General features: G+C 41.7%; 1 protein-coding gene across 1 annotated transcript in view; it reads left to right on the forward strand.

Moving 5' to 3' along the window:
• The window catches only part of GANC (glucosidase alpha, neutral C), a 981,067-nt gene that overhangs the window by 698,383 nt on the left and 259,279 nt on the right, over positions 1–23,405 (forward strand). Inside the window, exon 18 of the mRNA XM_044074070.1 lies at positions 3,579–3,643. Within this exon, the coding sequence (XP_043930005.1) occupies positions 3,579–3,643 (65 nt within the window). The remainder of the gene's footprint in view (positions 1–3,578; positions 3,644–23,405) is intronic.

The following is a 23,405-nucleotide window of genomic DNA, read 5'->3' on the forward strand; positions in this document are numbered from 1 at the left end:
TACTTTTACATTGTGGCACAGGCAACATGTTACACTAACTACTGCATGGATTTCTGCAAACATTTCTTCAAATTGTAGGCCTGTAAAATGAACAGCTGGAATTGTTGGCAGAGAGGGAACCCTCTGAAGCCCTCAAGAGGATGGTGAAGAAGTGGTGAGGTAGAAATAGGGATAGAGGAATGAGGATTGTTAATTACACTTAAAGAGTAGACGAAAGAGCAGACGATGCATATTTTTTTCTTTCTGCCATCAGGCTAATGTGATGTATTGTACCCCTCTAAAGATGCAGTCCATGTGTAAGAGTGGCTTACACACTGAAGGCTTTTAGTAGTAGCATTCTGTATCCTGGTGGAAATGAATGCTGTGTGGGATATATTGAGTCATAGCTGTAGTCTTTTTGGAGTTACTGCTTTATGAAAACAGTATTTGTGCTCGCTTCCTGAAGTATAATATATACACACATCATGGTATTTGCCACTGGGAGAATGCAGTACTGTTCAAGTTCATTTCCTAAAAATCTACTGCCAGTCATTAGCAGACTAGAGTTCCGCTGTGGTGACCCCTAACCGGGAAAAGCCGAAAGACACAACAACAAGGGCAGGGGGAGCAGGTGATAAATACATTTGCAGTGAAAAGAAGCGGAAGGTTCCTCATTCCTTAGTACCTAGCGAAGTTCTGAACAGAAAGGGTCTGAACAGAAAGGGCAGAGCTTACTCCAGTCTTTCTGTGGTATCCCAGAAGAGTTTGATTTCATGTCCTTTGAATCGGGGATTTTCTAGAGACTGTTCTGGATTGAACCCTAAAATATTTGACTATGTGGCAAGACAGCAGCCTCCTCCTAATAAACATGACTGTCGTATTAGTTCATGCTCAGACATTACCTCTCCCAGGGAGTTCTTGAAGGTGTTAGGGGGCTTCTACTTGGGTGACTTCCAAGGCCCAGGCCAAGTGAAAATAGCTCTCCATGGGGGCCAGATGTTGATCCTATTCATCCTCTTCGTCATTCTGCAAATTTCCAACATTGTCTTGCTAGTATCAGGCAATTTTTTTAATGTACCTGTCAGTTACTACATCATCAGGATGCATGTTTTGACCAACTCAGCATGTCATGATGTTGTAGAAGTTACCATAGGTCTCTAAACACTAGTTTAGTTTCTGAAATTGTATTTGAAGAGTATTCTTCATTTTGGGTCTTTGGTGAAGAATTCTGGATAGAGCTGTTGGGCAAAGCCTGATTTTACATAGAACCTGGGGGGGAAAGCCAGTGTAATTCTGGATAAGTAATACAGAAATGAAATAAAGTGATATGAAACAAAAATACAAAAGGAAAAGTGTAGTTTGGTAAGAAAAAGTAATAATAATAATATGTAGTAATAAAGGAGAGTGGGGTATATAGTAAGATACATGTAAGTCAGAAAAATAAAAACTATTAGAAATAAAAAGAGTACACAGTATCAAGTACAGTGCCTCAAACAGTAATAAGTAAAATGTAGTAAGAGAACCATAAGACAAAAAGGGAGGGAATAGGTTGAGGTACAGAAACACATATATTTTTAAATCAAATGTATAAAATGCAGTATTACAGAGTAACAGGAAAAATATGATTGAGAGAAATTTAAGTTAGACAGGAAAGAAAATATAAGCAATATTAGTTTGTTAGACTAGAGAAAGTAATTTATGTAGCATGAGTGAAAATGAATATTTGGAAAACATGAAGGGTATGGTAGGAAAGTATGCACAAAGTAAAATAAGTGTGTAATTTAAGCAAAATACAGCGATGTGGTATGATATATGGAATGTTGTGAAATATATTTGTCTTGCTTTCAGACTAGATTGTTCACTGAGACTGAAACTTGTGTCCTGTAAAATAAGACATTTGCGGGCCACAGCAGTAGCCCATTTATGTGTAAGCTCCGGCCTTTCATAAGGACTGGCTATCTTCTTTGGGGACATGTCTTTATCCACCCCTCCCCTCCACAGGGTGGCTTCTCTGCTGTCACTTTGAAAAGATCATTCAGTACCTGATTTTCTTTCTCAGCCATCATAGAGTACAGCACCCCATTTGGGTTGTACCTTAAAAGACACCTGCAACAGCTGGAAAGACCACAGAAGTACCTTACTAAGAGGATCACTGGGCTCAAACAGATGCCCGATGCATCTCGACTGAAGAAACTCCAGCTGTACTCGGTTGCATACCGCCTGCTCAGAGTGATTTCTGCCTGACATACAAGGCCATGTCCAACCCAGAATTGATGGACATGCTCCACCCAAAGAAAACCTTATCCCCTCGAGCCACACACTCTAGGGATCTAAACCTCACCACAACAATAAATAGGATGTGCTGGAGGGATAGATTCCTGTCCCAGAGACTTCCCATGCTTTGGAAACAAGATTCCAATCTACATTAGGCAGAGCTCCTCGCTAACCCCCTTTTCAAGAGAAACCTTGACGAGTGGATGGGAAACAGAAAGTTTACCCCAGGGATCACTTCAGTGGCTCAGCTGGACAGAGACACAGGGAACTAATCTAAGGGGGCGGCGAAAGCCAACACATTCTGGCTAGGCTTATAAATGCCTTCGGGCAGATAGCCTAGTACCTACCTATGAACCTATGAACCTATTGCTAAAAATGGAGAAGAACGTTCTCCATACACAGATGTTCACGTTCGGTTGCCATTCTACTGCTAAAGAATCCAAAAACACTGACAGATGGACAAACCACTTATTTATTTTACTCCTGGCACAGTTCATTTTGCAGTTGATAAACTCTGTACAGATGAATTGCTAATATAATGATGTGTTTCTGTCATGTGGCTAATGGATTCTTGCCCAGTTGCAGTGACAGGATGTTTTACTGGAGAGCTGCGTCAGGAGTGTATAGTTAATAGAAAAATGTGCTGCAGCCATCCAGTATCTTGGTATACCTCAACAAGGCACTGTTGCTTGGAAGTCTACTGTAGGTGTAGGTAGCTAGGTTAGGACTGTTGAGGATATCTACTCACTGCAATGAGCCACTCAAAGACGTAGCAGATTTGTGATACTCACCGTATTAGTTGATATCCATAAGAACCTTTTGCAGTGAGTGCATTATTTCTTTGTATTATGGCATCCCTACATAAGACACTGCATCATGGCATCAGAACCTTCTCTAAGTAAACCTCATATCCATAACTAACATTGTCAGCCATAGTACTTTTTCTGGTAGATACTACTCCCTGTTTGATTGAGGGCCAAGAACTGGACATGCAGGAACTGACAGTTGCCTTAACCCCATCACTTGGATGACCTGTACTTCAGCTGTAGTGTGTGACTGATACTGAGAAGTCACAGCTTACTTACCACAGCCATGGCTCAGAATATACATGATGGTGAAATCTAAGAATTGTTTTTTGTTGTTGTTTTTTGGTGATTTCATTGTAACTTCAATTTACAAAAGTCCTTTTTTCACATTGCAGAGTGACAGAAATAAACAGTGTAATACATAATGAGCGTTCCCCCAATTTGGTTACACTAACATGCTTTATCTAATAACCATAGGAAAATATTTTCTAAGTCCTGAATTTCTCTTATTCCCTACAGGCCACTGTGGGTTGAATTCCCTGAAGATGTAGATACATTTGGAGTTGAAGATGAGTATCTTGTTGGTAGGTCATTTAAAGATACAGTGCCTAAAACTTCAGCTCAGTGTTAGACTGTGAATATGACTGCATATCTGTTTGTAATTTTTCTGTTGCCACATACAACAGCCAGAAAATGTTCCTTTTTCAATGCATTTTTTATTTCTAGAGTAATTTTTCTGTTTATAAATTTTATTTCCTGGTACAGTAAAGTTCCTTCCTTAAACAGTACCATTCTTATAGTTAGGTGCATTATTTTTTCTCTTGTGTGCTGTGTAAGGTTTAGTGATACTTTTCCTGCAGTACATGTTCAGTGTTCAGTTTTGGTACAATAAGATTTGATCATAGGATCATAGGAGGTTACTAGACTAATGGCCCTGAGGCCCTTACAAGCCTAGCCAAGAGTTTATCCCCCCCAAAAAGAAACCTCAGTCAGCACCTGTTGCCCCTGTCAATGAGGGACACAGTGGAACCTCTAAGATAAATTTGTGGTTTCCCATCCACTCATCAAGGTTGCTCTTGAAGAGGGTCAGTGTGGTACTCTGACATGTATGGGAAAGTCTGTTCCAGAGACGGGACAGCCTCTGGGAGACAAACCTGTTGTTTCAGCAGGTTTTCTTCATGTCACATATTAGACTTAGGCTTTTCAAGTGGGTAATGCGCAAGGAGTTAGACTTGGATATGAAGCGTCTCTAATAGGGCAGGGTCTGAAATTGCCTTGTAGGCGAGACTCAGATCACCTCTGAGCAATCTGTATGATACCGAGTAGAGTGTTAGTGATTTGAGCCTGTCTGCATAGGACAGGTGTTGGAGGCCATGGATTCTCTTTGTGAGGTCACAGTTGGCGCAGGTGTTTGGAGAGGTTCATACTAAACAAGGGGTTATACTCAATTATTGGCCTAATGAGGGAGAAGTACAGAGAGGTAATAACCTCCTTTTTTCTGGATGCAATCCGTTTACTTATGAGATGAACAAAGTAAAAGGCTTTTCTGACCACTGCCACTACATGATGGTCGAATGTGAGATTGTTGACAACCTAAGTGCCCAGGTCTCTCACCACATGTTGTGTGCTTAGAGGGTTGCCATTGATGTGGTAATCAGTAGGGGCCATGTTTTTGCCAGATGATATGATGACACATTTTTTGCATTTAACTTAAGGCCATGACTTTGGCAGTAGTCATTTGTTGCTGTGAGATCCTCTTGCAGTATATTAATATCATTTGGGGAGTCAGTGACAGCACCCAACTTACAGTCGTCCGCAAACTTGGTCAGCCACAGGCCTCTTTTGTTTGCCTGGACCTCTGAGGAGTAGATGCCAAACAGTAGGGGCCCCAGGCCAGATCCCCGGGGAACACCACTAGTAACAGGTCTGCTGTAGGAGGTGGAGGCACCTGTTTGAACTTGTGGGTTTTATTGGTGAGCCAGTTGGCCACTCACCTGATGAGATAGGGATTTACGCCAGGTTGTTTTTGCTTTTCAATGATGACCAAGTAAAGGATTGTGTCAGAGGCCTTGGCCAAGTCAGGGTAAGCTGTATGTACTGACTTTCCCTCATCCAGGGCCTTGGTGACAGTCTCAAAGAAGTCAGCCAGGTTCAACAAGCAAGATCTGCCCTTGACAAATCCAAACTGGGTGAGGTCAAGTGCTTGGAGATTGCCTATATCTTTATTTATGAGGTCCATAATAATATGCTCCATGGCTTTTCAGATCAGACTTGTCAAGCTAATTGAGCGATAAAGTCCAGTTTCAGTAGTGGCAACACCATTGTTCAAAGGGATCACAATGACAGATGTTCTTCATGTTTCTTTGTTGCAGTCATCACATTTGGGTTATCCCTGCCAGGGTAACCCTCAGTTGGCCCGAATACCAGAGGCTTAGTATTTCTGCGTCAGTTGCCATTGCTGCAGGACTGACGTCAGGTCATTAGTGGTATAAAATAAGGCAGCTGACACCATTACATCAATATTTCTTGCTGAGGAGCCCAAAGCAGAAGCATTTTGCACGAGTGCCAGTTGGCCGCTACCTGAGTTTTCGTTTCTGAATTGAAGATGAAGGCTTCTAAAGCTAAGTACCCCTTTGGGGATTCTTTTTTCTTGCTTTAACCGATGTTAGAAAAAGTTAACAATTGTCTCGCCTGTGGAAAGCAAATACCACACCGAGACTTTCATTCTTACTGCATCACTTGCTTAGGCCCAGGCCACAACGTCCCCCGCTATCGCTTTTGTGCATTGTTCAATGCCAGAACTATGCATTGTCAGGCCCTTATTGTAGCTAGATACTTTCGCTCTCAGTCCTTGAATTCCGATATGGCTTCGGTAAGCCATCCGACAGCAGATCTTCCAAAAAAATGTAAGGACAAAGACAGAGACAGACCGCACAGGTCCAAACCTACCGAAGATGCTTCTGTTAAGCTAGTCGTCAGTTCTCCGGTCCTCAGTGAGGCACTTTGGCAGCCTCTGATATGGATTTGCAGGCCACTACTGGGACCCTTTCGGAGTCCAGTATGCCGCGAGACTCTTCATCGACTAAGGATCCTGTGGATGTCTCTACCTTGGAAGGGTTCAGAGACGCAGAACAGGCACCGGGTTCCAAGGAAGTACTTCACACTACCGATTCTTGACACAGACCGACGACTTCTTTCACGTCTACCGTTGTTTTGAAAACTACAGAGTTTCTAAAGCCCAGGGTACAAACCACACCCAAGAAACCAAAGACCCAATCTCAGGCACCTGCTTCCTTGCCTCAGTCTCAAATGCTTAAAATGGCAGAAGACCTTATAATGCTGATCAGGGGAAGCCAGGCTAACCCTTCCAAAAGAAAAAGAGATTTGTCCCCAGTAGTTTTATCTGAACAGGAGTCTGATGACTCTGATGCATCTGAATATGAAGACATGCAACCCGTCTCTGCTTATGAGGATTCTGATGCAGAGGAATCCATTCCTTCAACCTCTCCACCCGAAGACTTTTCCTTTGGGGAAAACCTACATACTTTAAGGGAGCATTTCCAATGAGAATGTCAGGACTACCCTCAGTCTAAAAAGAGACTCGGAATTCTTAGATCTTCCAAAGCACAGACCTCTGGCCATTCCTCCTGTCCTTGATGTTCTGGAGGATGTTTTTATGGAATCCAGTTTGACTTCTGACACCCTCCCTCCTGCTCCCAGGAAAACTGACAGGTACTATAGAGTCCGTGACTCTCACAAATTTCTTTTCAAAAATCCTACTGCTGACCCCGAGGTTATTTCTCAAGGACCTAAAGGAATTAAAGCAACTTCTGCTAAGAATACCACCCCCTCAGATAGGGATTCCCGAGCATTAGACATATGGGGTAAAAAACTATACACCTCTGCTACTCTTGCTGTTAGAGCTCTAAATTGTCAGTTCCATATGCTAAAATTTCAGCAACATACCATGGAACTACTCTAACAAAAAGTGTCTTCCTTTCCTGCTTGTGCAGAATCTAAAGTGTTGCAAGAGTTAATGCATTCTGGAAGTCAAGTAACTAAACACACCTTGCACTGTGGGTTTGACGCCCTAGAAGCTTCCTGTAGGGCAGCAGTCACTGGTTCTGTCCTTAGAAGACATGCATGGCTTAAGGAACAGCCCTTGCCAGACCATGTTAAGTCTAAATTGCTGAATGCGCCCTTGCACAAAGACAACTTATTTGGCACTAAGGCAGAAGAGGTCTTAAAAAAAGATGGAAGAAAAAGCCAAATCTGTGCAGACAGTTAAGGATTTCTTACAGGTCCAGCCACCCAGGTTCAGCAGGCATTGCCCCTTCAAGCATTGGTCCTTTACTGCTCCCAGCAGGTCAGGTCAGCCAAGACCCCGTGGAAGCAGATCCTCCAGACAGCAGCCACAGGGAATGCAGAGATCAAAACAGTGGACTTACTCCACTTCAAAAACAAGGAGTTCTAAACCACCCCCTCACGGTAAGAACTCACAGTGACTCTCCTCTCCCACCCCCTCCCTCTGCCCACCTTCACTTACCCCTAGGAGGAAAACTCTCCTTTCACGCAAGCACCTGGGCTGCCATTACCAACAACCGCTGGGTCCTCAACATAGTGTCCCAGAGATACAAATTTTCTTTCCACACCCTTCCCACTCCAAAAGGGTTCCTAGATCTACCTCGACACCAGTGAGCAGAGGTGCAAAAGCAAGTCCTTTCCCTGCTCTCTATGAGGGCACTAGAGCACGTTCCTGTAGAACAGAAAGGCCAAGGTTTTTACTCCAGACTAAAAGAGGGCACCTGGCACCCCATCCTTGATCTATCCATCCTAAACACCTTCCTGGTGATACCAAAATTCAAAATGCTCAACTTCCAGCAGCTGCTACCCATGCTCTTCAAGGATGCTAGCCACCCTAGACCTAAAAGAGGCCTACCTCCACATTCCTATCAGGGAATCATACAGGAAATATCTGCGTTTCGGGGCAGGATCTCTGTACTTCCCTTTGGATTATCTACTGCTCCCAGAGTTTTCATAAAATGTCTGGCTCCAGCCATTGCCTTTTGCAGGCAAAGGAATATCCAAATTTACCCATACTTAGATGACTGCCTAATTCAGGCAGACAGCCAGGAAAAGCTGCTCAAGCACCTGGCCTTTGTAAAATCCCTACTGACCTCCCTAGGGTACACAATCACTGAAAAGAAGTCCAAACAGGTACCCACCCAAAGGATTATATTCCTGGGAGCAAGCCTGGACACAGCGTCCCAGATGTCATTCCTTACACCAGAGAAGCAAACTTACCTGACAGCCTACTTCTCTCAACTAGACTCCAGACCCCAGTTATCTGCAATGAAAATCCTGCAAGCTCTGGGGTTCATGGCATCTTGCATTCTACTCATTCCACATGCCAGACTGCATATGAGGAAACTTCAATGGTACCTAAAAAGCCTTTGGTGTCAACACTCTCTAGACCTGAAAGCTCTTATACCCATGATACCTTGTCTCAGAAAAGAGTTTCTTTGGTGGGCAACAGCTTGCTCCCACAACAAGGGACTACCCTTCTCACCATCCCCCGCCACCCAGACTCTCACCACAGATGCATCAGACTATGCCTGGGGTGCACACTTGGATAGCAGGTGCATACAGGGCCAATGGAGCGCACAGCAAATCCATCTGCACATCAGTCAAAAAGAGATGATAGCTGTCCAGCATGCCTTGACAGCTTTCAAGCCCCTTCTCTCCCCAGGGGCTCTCTTGATCAGAACAGACAACACCACATGGTGCATCAACAAGCAAGGAGGGACTCACTCCTACCCTCTGTGCAGCCTGGCCATGACCCTTTGGCACACAGCTCTGTCATGCAACTCCACCTATTAGCACAATTCCTGGCAGGTTCTCTAAACTCTCTGGCAGACCACTTAAGCAGAAATCTTCTGGACCCACATGAGTGACAGACAGATAAAAGAACCTTCACCCTAATAACTCAGAAGTGGGGCATCCTGAAGGTCAACCTGTTTGCCTCCCACACCAACCATCAGCTCGGCAAGTACTGCGCCAGGGAGCATCACTGCATGGCTTGGAAAGTTGTTGCCATGTCCTTCCACTAGGTCAAACTATCGGTCTATGCCTTTCCTCCACTACCTCTCATCCCCAGGGTACTGCTCAAAATAAGGGAGGAAAAACCAAGGACAATTTTTATTGCTCTAGACTGGCCTCGCCAGCACTCGTTCCCACTGCTGCTCAGCCTGTCCCCATTGACACCATGGCATCTCACTCAGACCCCAACCCTCCTGACCCAGAGGGAATTAGAATTCATGCATCCCCAATTGCAGACCCTCAACGTGGCAGCTTGGCTTATTCCCTAACCACCGATCAATCTGCCAACCTCAGTAAACAGGTTCTAGATTATATACGTGAGGCCAGATGCCCTAGCACTAGAAAGTCTTATGCTGACAAATGGAAAAGGTTCTACACCTGGATTCAGGCTAAGGGAGCCGATACTGCACAGCCGTCCCTCTCTCTCATCCTGGATTGCTTAGCTGACCTGCTACACAGTGGTCTGTCTTTTTCCTCTATTAAAATTCATGCCTCTGCTATCTCTGCTCATTTCCCCACTGAGCAGCCCCTTTTCACACACACTCTGATCAAACAATTCCTAAGAGGGGCTAGCAACTTGAGGCCACCCAGAAGAGCACCAACCCAGCTTTGGACCATAACTTTGTATTGGAAAAGCTCACCCTGCCCCCCCCCCCCCTTCGAACCAACATCTTCAGCAGAGCTAAAAATCTCTCTCCCCCGGAAGACAGCTTTCCTTCTGGCTTTCACTTCAGCCAGAAGGGTCTCCAAGCTACAAGCACTCATGGCTGTGGAGCCCTTCATCATCTTCCATGCTGACAGGGTTTCCTTCAGGACTAACCCAACTTTCATGCCCAAAGTGGTGTCCAGTGTGGCTCTCAACCAATCCATTCATTTGCCCACCTTTTTCCTTAATCCACAGAACAAGGGGGAAAGGATCCTGCACTCTCTAGATGTGCACAGACAACTCAGATTCTATCTAGACAGGAATAAATCCTTCAGAAAGTTCGATCAGTTGCTGGTTAGCTTTCCTGCAGGGGCAGAGGGCAAATCTATCCCCAAACAAACAGTTTCCAAATGGATATCACACTGCATCCATTTCTTTTACAAGCAACAAGGAAAGCCTCCCCCTAAGGAGGTCAGGACTCACTCCACCAGAGCCGCCTCCACCTCTGCAGCTTTCCTCAGAGGAGTCCCCACCAGGGACATCCTGGAGGCTGCCACCTGGACATCTGTTCACACTTACACCAAACACTTATCTTCTCCAAATCCTGGGCAGGGTTTGCCTCTGCAGTCTTGCAGGGCATCCTAGCCAGCCCCTTGTTTCCTTGACTGCCTTCACCCTTTTCCTCAGCTTTGGCAATTGACCCAAATGTGATGACTGCAACAGTGAAACACAAAGAACATAGTACAGTTGTGTACACTTACCATAAAAGTAGATGTTCGAGTGTATTCACTGTTGCAGTCCTGGTTTCCCTCTCTTTATCCCCCTCTTCTTTCTTCTCTCTCCTTACAAGGGACATTTTGGTATTTACTTTCTACTGGTGGGATTCTTCCACCATAACCTGACTCCCACTTGGAGGCTCCTGACAGTTAGGGCAAGAAAAACTGATGTAATGAATTGGGCTGCCTTACTTTATACTACTGACGACCCAACGTCAGTCCTGAAGCGACAGCAACCGATGCAGAAATACTAAGCCTCTGGTATTCGGGCCGGCCGAGGGCTACCCTGGCAGGGATAATCCAAATGTGATGACTGCAACAGTGAATACACTCGAACATCCATGGTGGTGTATACAACTGTACTATCTCCTTCCCAAGTTAGAGCATGCCCTATGCTTAACTGCTTACTCCTTATCCTGCAGTCCACACTAACTACAAGCAACACTTAAGAGGCTTACTCACTTCATTATATTAGCCAGCTGGCAAGAACTGTTCTGAATTTCTCTACAAATATTAAAAAACGTATCACCAGATGAGCCAGCCCCCTACTTAGCAACACTTACAAACAAACTATTCCAGTCCAGCTTCTTCCGTCCACCAACAAAGAAACTAAACATGTCCAAATACCACTACGAATTTAGGTCTTCCACTGAAGGTTCTAGCATACTCACAGAATCCTCTGACAGAGTAAGCCTTAAGTACTTCTTTTCTTCCATATGGAAATCTGTTGTTTCCTGCATTAGAAGTTGTACATACCTGTTCCAGAATAGTTACTGCTTACCAGTGAGTCTGTACATAAACACTTTGATACTGACTAACAACATCCTGTGCTAGATTTATTTGTGCCACCTCATTATCAGTAACACAAAATACCCTACTGCTGTTCTCAGCTCAGGAATGGGCTTTAGTTATTGGTAGGGTCAGCCGGGGAGGTGTGATGAAGCAGCTGGCAGGCAGGTCTCCTTTCCTGTGTGTGTGTGTGTGTGTGTGTATGTGTGTGTGTGTGGGGGGGGGGGGCAAGAGAAACTGCTGCCTGTGTGACCCCCTGGTGGTGAGACCAAGATCCTTGAGGCATCCTATTTGGGGGTATGGCAGAATGTCATTGCATTGTTGCACATGCCCCTCCCGAGACTAGATGTACATAGCTGCCAGTGCAATGTTTTGCATCTCCCCATCAGATCCTGTGTTCCCAGGGCACTACAAATGTAAAGTATAAGGTCAGCTTCCCAAGTATTCTGTGGCCCACCCATTGGCAAGTTTACAGCTGGGGTACCCTGATAAGGAATATTGTGGATTCTGAGTGTGTGAGTGCAGTAATCAGAGGAAAAAACAAAGGAAAATACCCTGCTGATTTTTCTGTTGTATATGTAGCAAATAAAGGAGCACCTACTATTTGTCTTAATTTGTAGTACTATATAGAAATATTGGGTCACTTCATATAGGTCTTCATGTCTTAATTTGCAATACTGTATATGTCCTACATACATAGAGAGAGAAGCACATAGATATATGAAATGTTAGATCAGCTGTAGATGACTGTGTGGTTTAATGTTATTAACAGTGAGTTTGACTTTGTTTGTCAGCATAGTGTATGACTGTTTCTGTTACTATATAACTCAATTTAGTGTGTGTTTTATAATGAATGCCATTTGCATGAGATGTGGTTGAAAATAATCCCTGAATCATCTCACCTATCATAGCTAAGACATAAACAAAGTAAATAAATACAAATGATGGTGGGAAGAATGCTTCAGATTTTAATATATATGTGCATTTCTAGAGATCTAGAATTATGACTAGCAGTAATCACCTCCAGCCTGATGTCTGCCAGACATGCTTAACTCACAGAGCTCTGCATAGTCCTTCTGCATATAAGCCTGCATCTCTGATAACAGAGGATAGCCCTACCATCTTCAGCCATTCTTTTGTATTGTGTGTTTCTGGTTCACTGAGAATGTTTGCATCCTTCCTGTTTGGCTTGTGACCCAGAACTTCTGTTGCCTAGAATCTTCAAAAAGAAAAGGGCTATATGTTGGGAAAAACACATTTTTTGTTTGTTTGTTGTTTTTGTTTTAACATCTGTATTGAATCATCCCATTTTAAAATATTTTATGAGTAAGTATACATTAAGAGAAATGAAAACAAGCCATAGTAACACTTTCAGGTGTTATTTTCATTCAGTATACATGTTTTCTTTAAACAATTCTCATTCACTCCAGCATTACATAATTTGCTCAATTCTTGCCTTAAGTTTCAATCCTCCTCCTGAACATTATTATGCATATATTGTCTCCACAAATTCCATTTATTTCCATGTAATTTGCTCCTTCCCTTTTCTAAAGATCCTACCTACAGCTCTTTTATGTCCTGTACAGTATTTGGTACTTAAGTTACAATTGGTTTAGATTTTGATTTCCATTTTCTAGTAATTTTTTTTTATCAGCTTATACCATTAATCTTATTGAGGTTTTACTATGTTTAGGCAATTCAGAGCCTAGATCTCAGCTCAAGAGAAAAAATTATTTAGTTACAAGTGCAGCCATTTACTCTTCCAACATTTCAGGCAAACTGTTATACAGGGAATTTGAAAAGTTTGGTAACTCATTACATTCCCAAAAAACATGCTCCCATTTACCTCTCTCTGTTTCCCATCACAGCTGCAACATTTCCTACCTACAGGAGGAAAAATTCTGTGAAATTGCTTAGAGTGTAAAATACTTAATTTCCATGCAAAAATCCTAAACCGTCTGAACTTATTGGCATGCCTGGGAACCATGCAGATGTCCTCCCAGTGTTCCTTTTTAAATTACCTTTCCATTCTATTTTCCAAGCCCTTCTTCTGACCTCATCTGATTGATTCTTATAATTATCATGCACTCTTTTATCTGCCCTATTAACTATTTTTGTAACATCAACTTCTCTTATAAATGTAACTAAAACTCTGCCAGGGGTCGTCTTTTTATTTAACACCCATCTAACGCTTTCTTTTTTTCTGTACTGTTATTATCAGTCCCTTACAGGGGGCCTAAAGTCCAAACTTCTGCTTAGCCTTGTCACACTCGATTACTGTTCCGTACCTCATTATTTGCTCCAAATACCTTGGGTCCTTTGTTATTTTCCTCCAGTAAGTTCTAGTCCCGATTATTTTCCATATCCCTTCTGGTAGCCATTTGTAGTGGTAACATGTCCTTTTTACATTCTCATGTTGGCTTAGCTCTTAAAATATTTTCTGCTATTTTCTAAATATAATATTCTGTAGTTTTTGGTATTCTCCTTAAGGACCTGCATGCAGAATCCTATTCTTTCCGTATTCCTTACCCACCCGTTACATCATAACTCATTCATTTCTCTTTTGATTTATAACTTTGGGTTTGTGTTATGTGTGTGAATCTTAACCGTGTAGCTCTGAAGTGGCTATTCAAATCAGGTAATCCTAAACCACCTTGTTCTGTGGGAAGAATCAGCTTACACCACTTAAGTCTTTCTCTTAACTTCTCCTCTGGCTAATAAAAATTATGCATGACGTGTACATAAAACTAAAGAGACTATAACAGTTTCACTACTTGTATCTTAATATCCATACCCATAATAAGCTTCTAGCTTCTCAATTTTTTTGTTGATTCTTTTTAAGCTATACAACAATATGCTTCATCAGTTCACTATAGCCTTTGGTTTATTTTAATTTATTTTATGTCCCGAAAAGACTTGAAAATATCTCAAAATATTCCACAACAATTAAATGCTTTTTTGAGGATTTTATAAAATACGAGATAATATCATCTGTAAATAAAGCTAACTTTTGTTAACTGCCATACCAGTTACATCATTCAGTTTGTGAGTATTTTCTTTGTTTGTTTTAAGTTTAATGTAAATATTGGGGAAAGACTCATCTCTAACTGATTCCTCTCCTGAGACACAGCTTGTCAGAGAGGACTCCTCCCACCTTAATTCTTGCCTGTGACTGTTTGTATATCCTCCTTATTAACTCTATTACTCAGTCAGGAAATGCAAATACTACCATTGAAAATCCCATTTGATGCTTTCCAGTGCTTTCTGTCCCTCAAGACCTACGAACAACAGTGGCTTTTTTCTTACCGTGTGCTTCCTTCTGGATCATCATTGTTCATTTAATGTTGTTGAATGTATGTCTTCTCTCCACAAAACAATATTGATCCATATGTATCGATTTTCACAACATGTTTGTGATTCTGTTAGCTAGTAACATAAACACTTTATAATCATTTATGAATACAAATTGAAATGGGTCTGTAGGATGCTGAGTCTGTAGGGACTTTACCCTGTCTGGGTATATCAACCATCCCAGCTTTCTTCCAAAATGTTGTCCCCCCCTTAAAATATTGTTAAAACATTCTAGATCATTGTCACTTTCTTCCCTCCTAAATTCCAAACTTCTGTAGGAACAGTGTCTGTTCCTGGAGACTTTCCTTTTGACTGATTATATATCACCATTTTTAGCTCTTCTCTTCCTTTGTTAGTTATTATTTTTTGCCTCATCTACATCTAACATTGGCATAATTAAGTATTCCATAAATATCTCAATTTGAGCATTTTGTTTGGTGTCCACATGCCTGTGTTTTATAAAGATTTTGATAAAATTTCTAAAATATCTCTGTTACCTCTATAGGATCTTTCCTATAAATCTGGTGACAGTCCTTTCCTTCTGTGCTTAAGTCATTGTGGTAAAGGTTTTTGTGCTCTTGCGTTATCAAAAAATACTTGCTTAGCAGTAACCTTTATCCAGATACTTACTTACTTTGCCTTTAGCAGTCTGCAGCTGTTTCTGTTCTTGTTGTCTGAGCTTCCACTTCCTCTCAATACTGTAACCTTTGCCAACCCCTCTAAATAATTCCTATTATTTCTTTCCCATATCTAATGCTGTCTTATTTCTACCATGTCTTTCAACAGTGTTCATTTTATCCCACTCACCAGACATCATTTCTGAAGAGATGTCTTTCTTCTGTAATAACTGTTGAATTATTTCACTACCCATGCCTTAATTTCCTCTTTTACCAACTAGGTAGGAAATTGCCAGTATCTTATTTTTGCGTCTTTACTCTTGTTCATTATCTTAGTTTTATTAGTGCATAATCCAAAATAGCTGTTGGATGTGTGAGAAAGTTTTTAATTAAATAGAAATGCTCCTGAGAAGTACAGTTTTTATCTAGCCTAGCCCAGTTTTTGTTCCTTGGAGAATAATGTTTGTATTCTAAGTTACTGCTCCTGAATCCACATCTTCCACACCTATTATTCTCATATATTTTTTCAGACATCTTTCCTTTTTTGTTTTATTTTCTCTTCTAGGTATCCTGACACATCCTCACTATTGCACATTGATTTCCAGTCTCCATCCTTAAATAATTCCTCCTGTGTAGTTATTATTTCTCCAAAAATTCTTTTAAGCTCCATAGTAGTAGTTTTATACAAAATATAGGTACATGATAGTGTAATCATCCCCCCTGCCAAAAACCCTTGCTATCACAAACCTACCATTATTGTCTCTTTCCCCTTCTGTCACTACGAGTCCCCCTAATAATTGGTGTTATTATTCTCCTTTTCCCTTATCCATCATATTTTGCTAAATGTCCATCCTGAAATCTTTTTTCTCAAATTCACTTCCTCATGTTTATCTAAGTATGTCTTCTGTAACACTGCTATTCACACCATATACTTCTTACTGTAATTCAGTACTTTCTGCTTTTTGTCAATACCTGCAAGGCCTTTTTTATTCCATGTTAATATTGACAAAGCAGACATTCTGATAAAAAAGCCATTACTTTCTTACACTATAAATGATAGTTCTTTTGAACATATGTGGTTCCAAATTGAAACGTATATGCACATACTTTTACCTAAATTGCACAAGTTCCTGATGGTCGATACTTCAGAGTTTCCTTTCATGGTGTTTGATTGCCTCTTAAAAGAAAATGTACATCAGCCTGAAGAAGATGCTGTCAGTATTTCTAGCTATCAAGATGTGCAGAACCCAGAGGAAGCTGAGAGTCATCCTGCTCACAATGAAGACTCCAACAGTGATATTGTAAATAAATAAGAAACGTGACATGTTTTTATCTTGTATGCAAGTTAATGATGCAAGTATGGAAGCTAACAGCTGAAGTGAATGTAGAGTTCAAAGCAGTATACATCCCATCACCGTGCAACAGTGTCACAGACAACGTCAGCAGGACACTTGGGAGCTTCACGTAGAAACTGAACACAGAAGTCTTCGGACAGTTGATAACCAAGTGGGGGCTCTGGACTTCGATGTGTTCACTTCCCCAGCAAATCATTAGTTACTGCACAAAACTCCCTTTCACTGGGGTCTGGAGAATTAATGCCTTTTCACTCCAGCAGCAGAGTCTGGGTCTGTATACATTTCTGCCTGCACGACTTATTCCAGTGAGGGTGGTGAAGGTCCACAGGGAAGAACCCAATATGATACTAAAAACATTTACTGTTGGCCCAGGAAGCACTCATTTTCAGTGTTAGTGCAGTTATCAGAATTTATATACTTTCACCCTCAAAGGGTAGACCTGCTTGCTCTGATGGCTAGAACTCTAGTCCATCCCAGTCTAAAGGAGACTCAAGCTAAGAGCCTTGATAGTAAAAATTTAATTCATCTTAAGGATCTTTTTTTTCCTTGGGTTCCATTAACTGTGTGAAAGAAGTTAGGAAACCTAATACAAGGATGTTGTATCAGCCAAAACTAAACATTCCCCATGTGTTGTGAAAGGAGGAACAAGGGTTCACTGGATGCAGGGATGCCGCGTTCTCTTCTATGTATCAATCTGTGTCATGTAGGACTGTGCTGTATTTCTGCCAAAGTGCATGTGGCTACTGTTTTGGTTTGTTTCCTTAGCAAGTACCCTTGGTGAATTTATTGGTCAGCTAGTTTTTAATGGGAGTCATCCATTTTAGGCCACTGAGAAGACTGTCCAGCTTAAGACCTAAACTTCATTCTCAAGCATCTGACTCGAGTCATTTGGGCAAGCACCATCAGTACTGCTCATACACATTTGATGGAAGACCATTCATCTGGTAACTAAAAAATTACTATGGGAGATTTTCTAATGACTCATTACGGCATTCCAGAAATTGTGCTACTAATTATAGGTTCATAGGTAGATACTAGGCTATCTGCCCTAGGGCATTTATAAGCCTAGCCAGAGTGTATTTGGTTTCCGCCTCCATATTAGATTAGCCTACTGTGCCTCTGTAAAGTAGGTCACAGAAGGTGCCCTTTTAAGATTAGTTTACTGTGCCTCTGTCTAGCAGGGACACAGAAGAGATCCCAGGGGTGAATTTGCGATTTCCCCTCCACGTGTCCAGATTTCACTTGAAGAGGGTCAGCGAGGGCTATGTCTAACATGAATTGGGATTCTATTCCAGAGTGTTACTACTCCTGTAACACAAATAGGGAGAGGATGTTTTTGCCCATAAGTGCATCCTGAACCTTAATTTGTTGCCCTCTTGCTGGCAGGAGGTATCATATGAGTGGGTGTTGCCAAGGTGATTATGGTCCATAAGCTGAGTCTGCCTTGTAAACTATATGAATCTATTTCGAAGCTAAATTCCCTGGTGTGGAATAAGCATTTTATGGTCTGTTACAGGAACAGAGTTTTACTCAATATGAAGCCCACTTCAAGTCTAAGGTAGTATTGATGCCACTTCTCAGTTAAGATGCCCAGCTCCTGGTGTTTTCTTCAAACCTCAGAACAAAGGGGACAGTATTTTGCATCTTCTGGGCATCCACAGGTAGTTGTATTATTGTTTGGACAGGGCCAAAACCACAAAGCAGACAAGTTGTTTGTACATTTTGTGTATGGAAAGACAGGTAAGCTTTTATAAGTAAACCCACTCCACACGGCTTGTTATTAACTGTGTAGTCTTTTTTTTTTTTTTTTTTTTTTTTTTGTAGAAAAATGTCAGTAGCTATCAGTGACTCTTTAAGGCCCATTCCACAAGCGAATCCTTAACATCAGCAGCCTTTTATTGGAATGTCTTGGATAGTTGTATGTGTGAGGTGTTGACTGGTCATCTGGCCATATGTTTTCCAATGAATTACAGTTTGAGTGCAGTCCAAGAGCAGAGTGGAATTTGGAACCACTATTCTTTAAGGGTTTTATAAAGGGACTTATTAGACCTTCTGAGTCCCTATCCCTTATGCAGCTGTTGGAGTTTTCCAGTAGGTCAGGAATTCCACACTGACCTATATGAAGAGCACTTACCATAACACTAGATGTTTAAGTAGGATCAGTGTGGATGAGTGTTGCAGTGCCAACTCCCACACACCTTTTTCTCTTTTCCTTTTCAGTCATTTGCCTTTATAGTTTAACATGAATGAATGGAAGAACTGTAAAAGATGATTTAAGGAGTGTACTACTCTCTCATTTCTTTCTTAAACCCAAGCACTTACTGGGCAGGGTACTGCGAAGGAAACCGGATTCAGTTTTAGAAGTCATTTCTTCCTTACATGAAACTCTGTTTCTCCCTTTTTCCTCTTACACAAAAGAACAGAATGAGCTGATACCCTGTTATATCCAGGATACAGGCTTGTATTCTAAGATAAGGAGGAGTTCAGCCTACACCTTTACATTCAGAGTTCTGGGATTTGAGCCCATTGGGTGGACATCAGCTACAATGGATTCCAATAAATTAGTCTCTTATATTTGGACTCCGCAAACATCCTGACATGTCCAGATTGAGGTATTCATATCCTGCCTGGTACCACGGAAGTACCCACTTTAGGAGAAGACGGCATTCCTTCACATGCCTGGTGTGGGGAGCAGAGACTGGCAGTGCACAAGCCTGATATAATTTTATGCCAGAATTCTGGAACACAGAGCTTCTCTTTCATCTTATAGAAGCCATGTCAGTGGATAATGTATCTCATATTTAGAAGAAGAAGGCCACATTTGTAATGATGGTGCATGTTTTTAAAAACAGAACACGTTTACAGGTTCATTTCTTTTCTTTATTTTATTTGGCATTTGTTTACCGGAAAAGTCTGATAATTTCCCATTTTCAGCAGAATTCCAGGGAGAAAATCTCCATTTTAACATAATATGGTTACAGTTAAATAAAGTTATTAGAAAATCTAATACAGAAGAACAGTATATTAACTAAGTAAAAATTCAACTTCAGTTCATACATTGTGAACCTATGCATGCATAGTAAAAATATTTGGACAGCTTATATAACTACTTGCAAAGAACATTGTCAGTGGTTTAAATATTCACAAGTGGCAGTTCGTAGAAATGTCATTAAACATACTGAGTGAACCGTTTCAAACAGAGATGACTAGATACTTTAGTCTAAGCAAAAAATATATCTGTCCTTTGTCTAAGAAATAGATTTTAATAATTCCTTCTCTCTGAACACAGTCCAAGTATGCTGCAGCGAAAATGATGGACTGATTCAGCCTGGGGTGGTGTAGGAGCAGAGCCAAGTCTTATTTAGGTAGTCTTTTAGTAGCTGTTTGATATTAAAGATGGGTCTTATTTACAGAGGGTAGAATTCCATTTTTTTTTTACTTGCCTTTAAAATACCAGGAGAAAAAGGTAAATGCCTTTTGCTGTTATAGTTGTATTTGTAAATACTATCAATATGTAGAAATGTTGGAATATAGGAAATTACTAAGCAAGTAATCACTGAGACCTTAAGAAGTTGACCTTTTAAACACCCATAGAAAATATGCTTATTCCTAAAACAACCATAAAAATAATACCTGTAAGATAAAACACAAATAGTAATGAATAATGCTCTACTTTTTAAGGAGGGCCATGCAGTTAATCCTTGTGGTAAATCTTTGAGTACCCATCCATTTTTCAAAGTTTGTTTTAAAGGTTATTGTAGTGCTGCCTTGCTTAATATGTAAGGTAAGTTTTTTTCTGTACAAGAGGAATGGGTTAGGTTATGAACTTATCTCTCCTGTGAATTTTGTTAATTTGTTGGTGTAGCTTAAATACTTCCATACAGACGTTTGATATGCTACTGGTCCTGCTAAGGTAGGGAGTTCAAATAGGGCTGACTGTTGGCAAGTTAGGCTAGAAATAGGTTACCACAAAGGAGCTGATAGGTTACTGAATATAAGGACAGTCAATCTAATCTTTCAGGGAAGCCAAAGTATTCAAGATGTTTGAATTTCTTAGTTAGAAATCTCTGTAGGCTTTCTAAGTGGGCAGTGTAATTAATTTGATATGCTGAATGGGAATTATATTCAGCAGTAGGTCTAATAAGGGAGAAGAGCAGAGAGATGATGGAGGAAATTCTGATAGGTAGCAGTTGGAAGCAGTTGGACCAGGTGGAAGGATTTCCTGCTTAAGGTTGTCAAATAAGAGTGAGTCATGAACACGTGTGTCAGGTTGTCTTGTGATAGTATCAGTTTGAGGAGGAGTATTGTTAATATGATAGGAAGTGGATAAGGCTGCACCTTTTCATATTCGTTTTTAGACAGTTTTCCAAACATAAGGTGTGGGCTTAGTCTAGCCCCCGATGAAGTAATTTGGTATAATTGTAATAGTATCCAGTTTGCAGCCATATGCATACTTGGATAGCGACAATCCCTGGGTACTAGCCAGGATGTTAGCAGAATACTTGCAAAAGAGAAGAGGTCTGTGGAGCACTGAAAGTTACAGATGTTTGTCTTGTTTCACTATTGCAATCATCACGTTTGGGTTATCCCTGCCAGGGTAGCCCTTGGCTGGCCCGAATACCAGAGGCTTAGTATTTCTGCTTCGGTTGCTGTCACTTCAGGACTGACATCAGGTCATCAGTAGTATAAAGTAAGGCAGCTGACACCATTACATCAGTCTTTCTTGCCGTGGAGCCAGAAGCTGTTCGCATGAGTGCCAGTCGGCTGCTACCTGAGTTTAGTCTACTGAATTGAAGCTGAAGTCTTCTAAAGCTAAGTACCCCGTTGGGGATCCTTTTTTCTTGCACTAACCGATGTTAGAAAAAGTTAACAATTGTCTCGCCTGTGGAAAGCAAATAGCACACCGATACTTTAATTCTTACTGCGCCACTTGCTTAGGCCCAGACCACAATGGCCCACGCTGTCGCTTCTGTGCTTTGTTCAATGTCGTCAGGCCCTTATTGTAGCTAGATATTTTCGCTTACAGTCCTTGAACTCCGATATGGTTTTGGTAAGCCATCCGACAGCAGATCTTCCAAAATAAGTGAAGATAAAGACAGAGACAGACCGCACAGTTCCAAACCTACCAACGGTGCTCCTGTTAAGCTAGTCGTCAGATCTCCGGTCCTCAGTGAGGCACTTTCTCAGCCCTTGATGCCCGCTTCTGTGGATTCGCAGGCCGCAACCAAGACCCTTTTGGAGTCCGGTATACCACAAAACTCTTCTTCAACTAAGGATCCTGCAGTCGTCTCTACCTTGGATGAGTCCAGAGCCGCTGAGCAGGCACCAGCTTCTGAGGAAGTCCTTCACACTACCGATTCTCGACACAAACCAACGTCTTCTTTCGCGACTACCATTCTTTCGAAAACGACCAAGTTTCTTAGGCCCAGGGTATGAACCACATCTAAGAAACCGATGACCCAATCTCAGGCACTTGCTTCCTTGCCTCAGTCTCAAATGCTTAAAATGGCAGAAGACCTTATCATGCTCATTAGGGGAAGCCAAGCTACCCCTTCCAAAAGAAAAAGATCTGTCACCTGTAGTTTTGTCTGAACAGGAGTCCGATGACTCTGATGCATCTGAATATGAAGACATGCAACCCCGCTCTGCTTATGAGGATTCTGATGCAGAGGATTTCATTCCTTCAGCCTTTCCTCTAGAGGATTTTTTCCTTTGGGGAAACCCTTCATAACTTAAGGGAGCATTTCCAATGGGAAAGTCAGGACTACCCTAAGTCTAAAAAGAGAGACTCAGGAAATTATTAGATCTTCCACAGCACAGACCCCAGGCCATCCCCCAGTCATGGATGTTGTGGAGGATGTTTTCCTGGAATCCAGCTTGACTCTTGACACCCTCCCTCCTGCACCCAGAAAACCAGACAGGTATTACAGAGTCCCTGACTCGCACAAATTTATTTTTAAAAATCCTACTGATGACCCTGAGGTTATTTCTGAAGGGCCTTAATGATTTAAAGCAACATCTACTAAGAATCCCACCCCCTCAGATAGGAATTCCCGAGCACTAGACAGATGGGTTAGAAAAGTATACACCTCAGCTAGTTTTGCTATCAAAGAACTAAATTGTCAGTTCCATATGCTAAAATGTCAGCAACATACCCTGGAACTCCTCAAACAAAAAATGTCTTCCTTTCCTGCTTGTGCAGAATCTAAAGAGTTACAAGAGTTAATGCATTCTGCAAGTCAAGTAACTAAACACACCTTGCATTGTGGTTTTGACACCCTAGAAGCTTCTTGCAGGGCAGCAGTCACCGGTTCTGTCCTTAGAAGGCATGAATGGGTTAAGTAACAGCCCTTGTCAGACCATGTTAAATCTAAATTGTTGGATGACCCTTGCACAAAGACAACTTATTTGGCACTAAGGCAGAAGAGGTCTTAAAAAAGATGGAAGAAAAAGCCAAGTCTATGCAGACAGTTAAGGATTTCTTACAGGTCCAGCCACCCAGGTTCAGCAGGCATTGTCCCTCCAAGCACTGGTCCTTTCCTGCTCCCACCAGGTCACTTCAGCCCAGACCCTGGGGGAACCAGACCCCCCCAGAAAACAGCCACAGGGAATGCAGAGATCTAAACAGTGGACTACCTCCACTTCAAAACCATGGAGTTCTAAGCCACCCCCTTATGTTAAGAACTAACAATGACTCTTCTCCCCCACCCTCT

This window comes from Protopterus annectens, chromosome 6.part0 (assembly GCF_019279795.1).
Source record: "Protopterus annectens isolate FY-2018-M chromosome 6.part0, PAN1.0, whole genome shotgun sequence".
Classification (NCBI taxonomy): Eukaryota; Metazoa; Chordata; order Ceratodontiformes; family Protopteridae; genus Protopterus; species Protopterus annectens.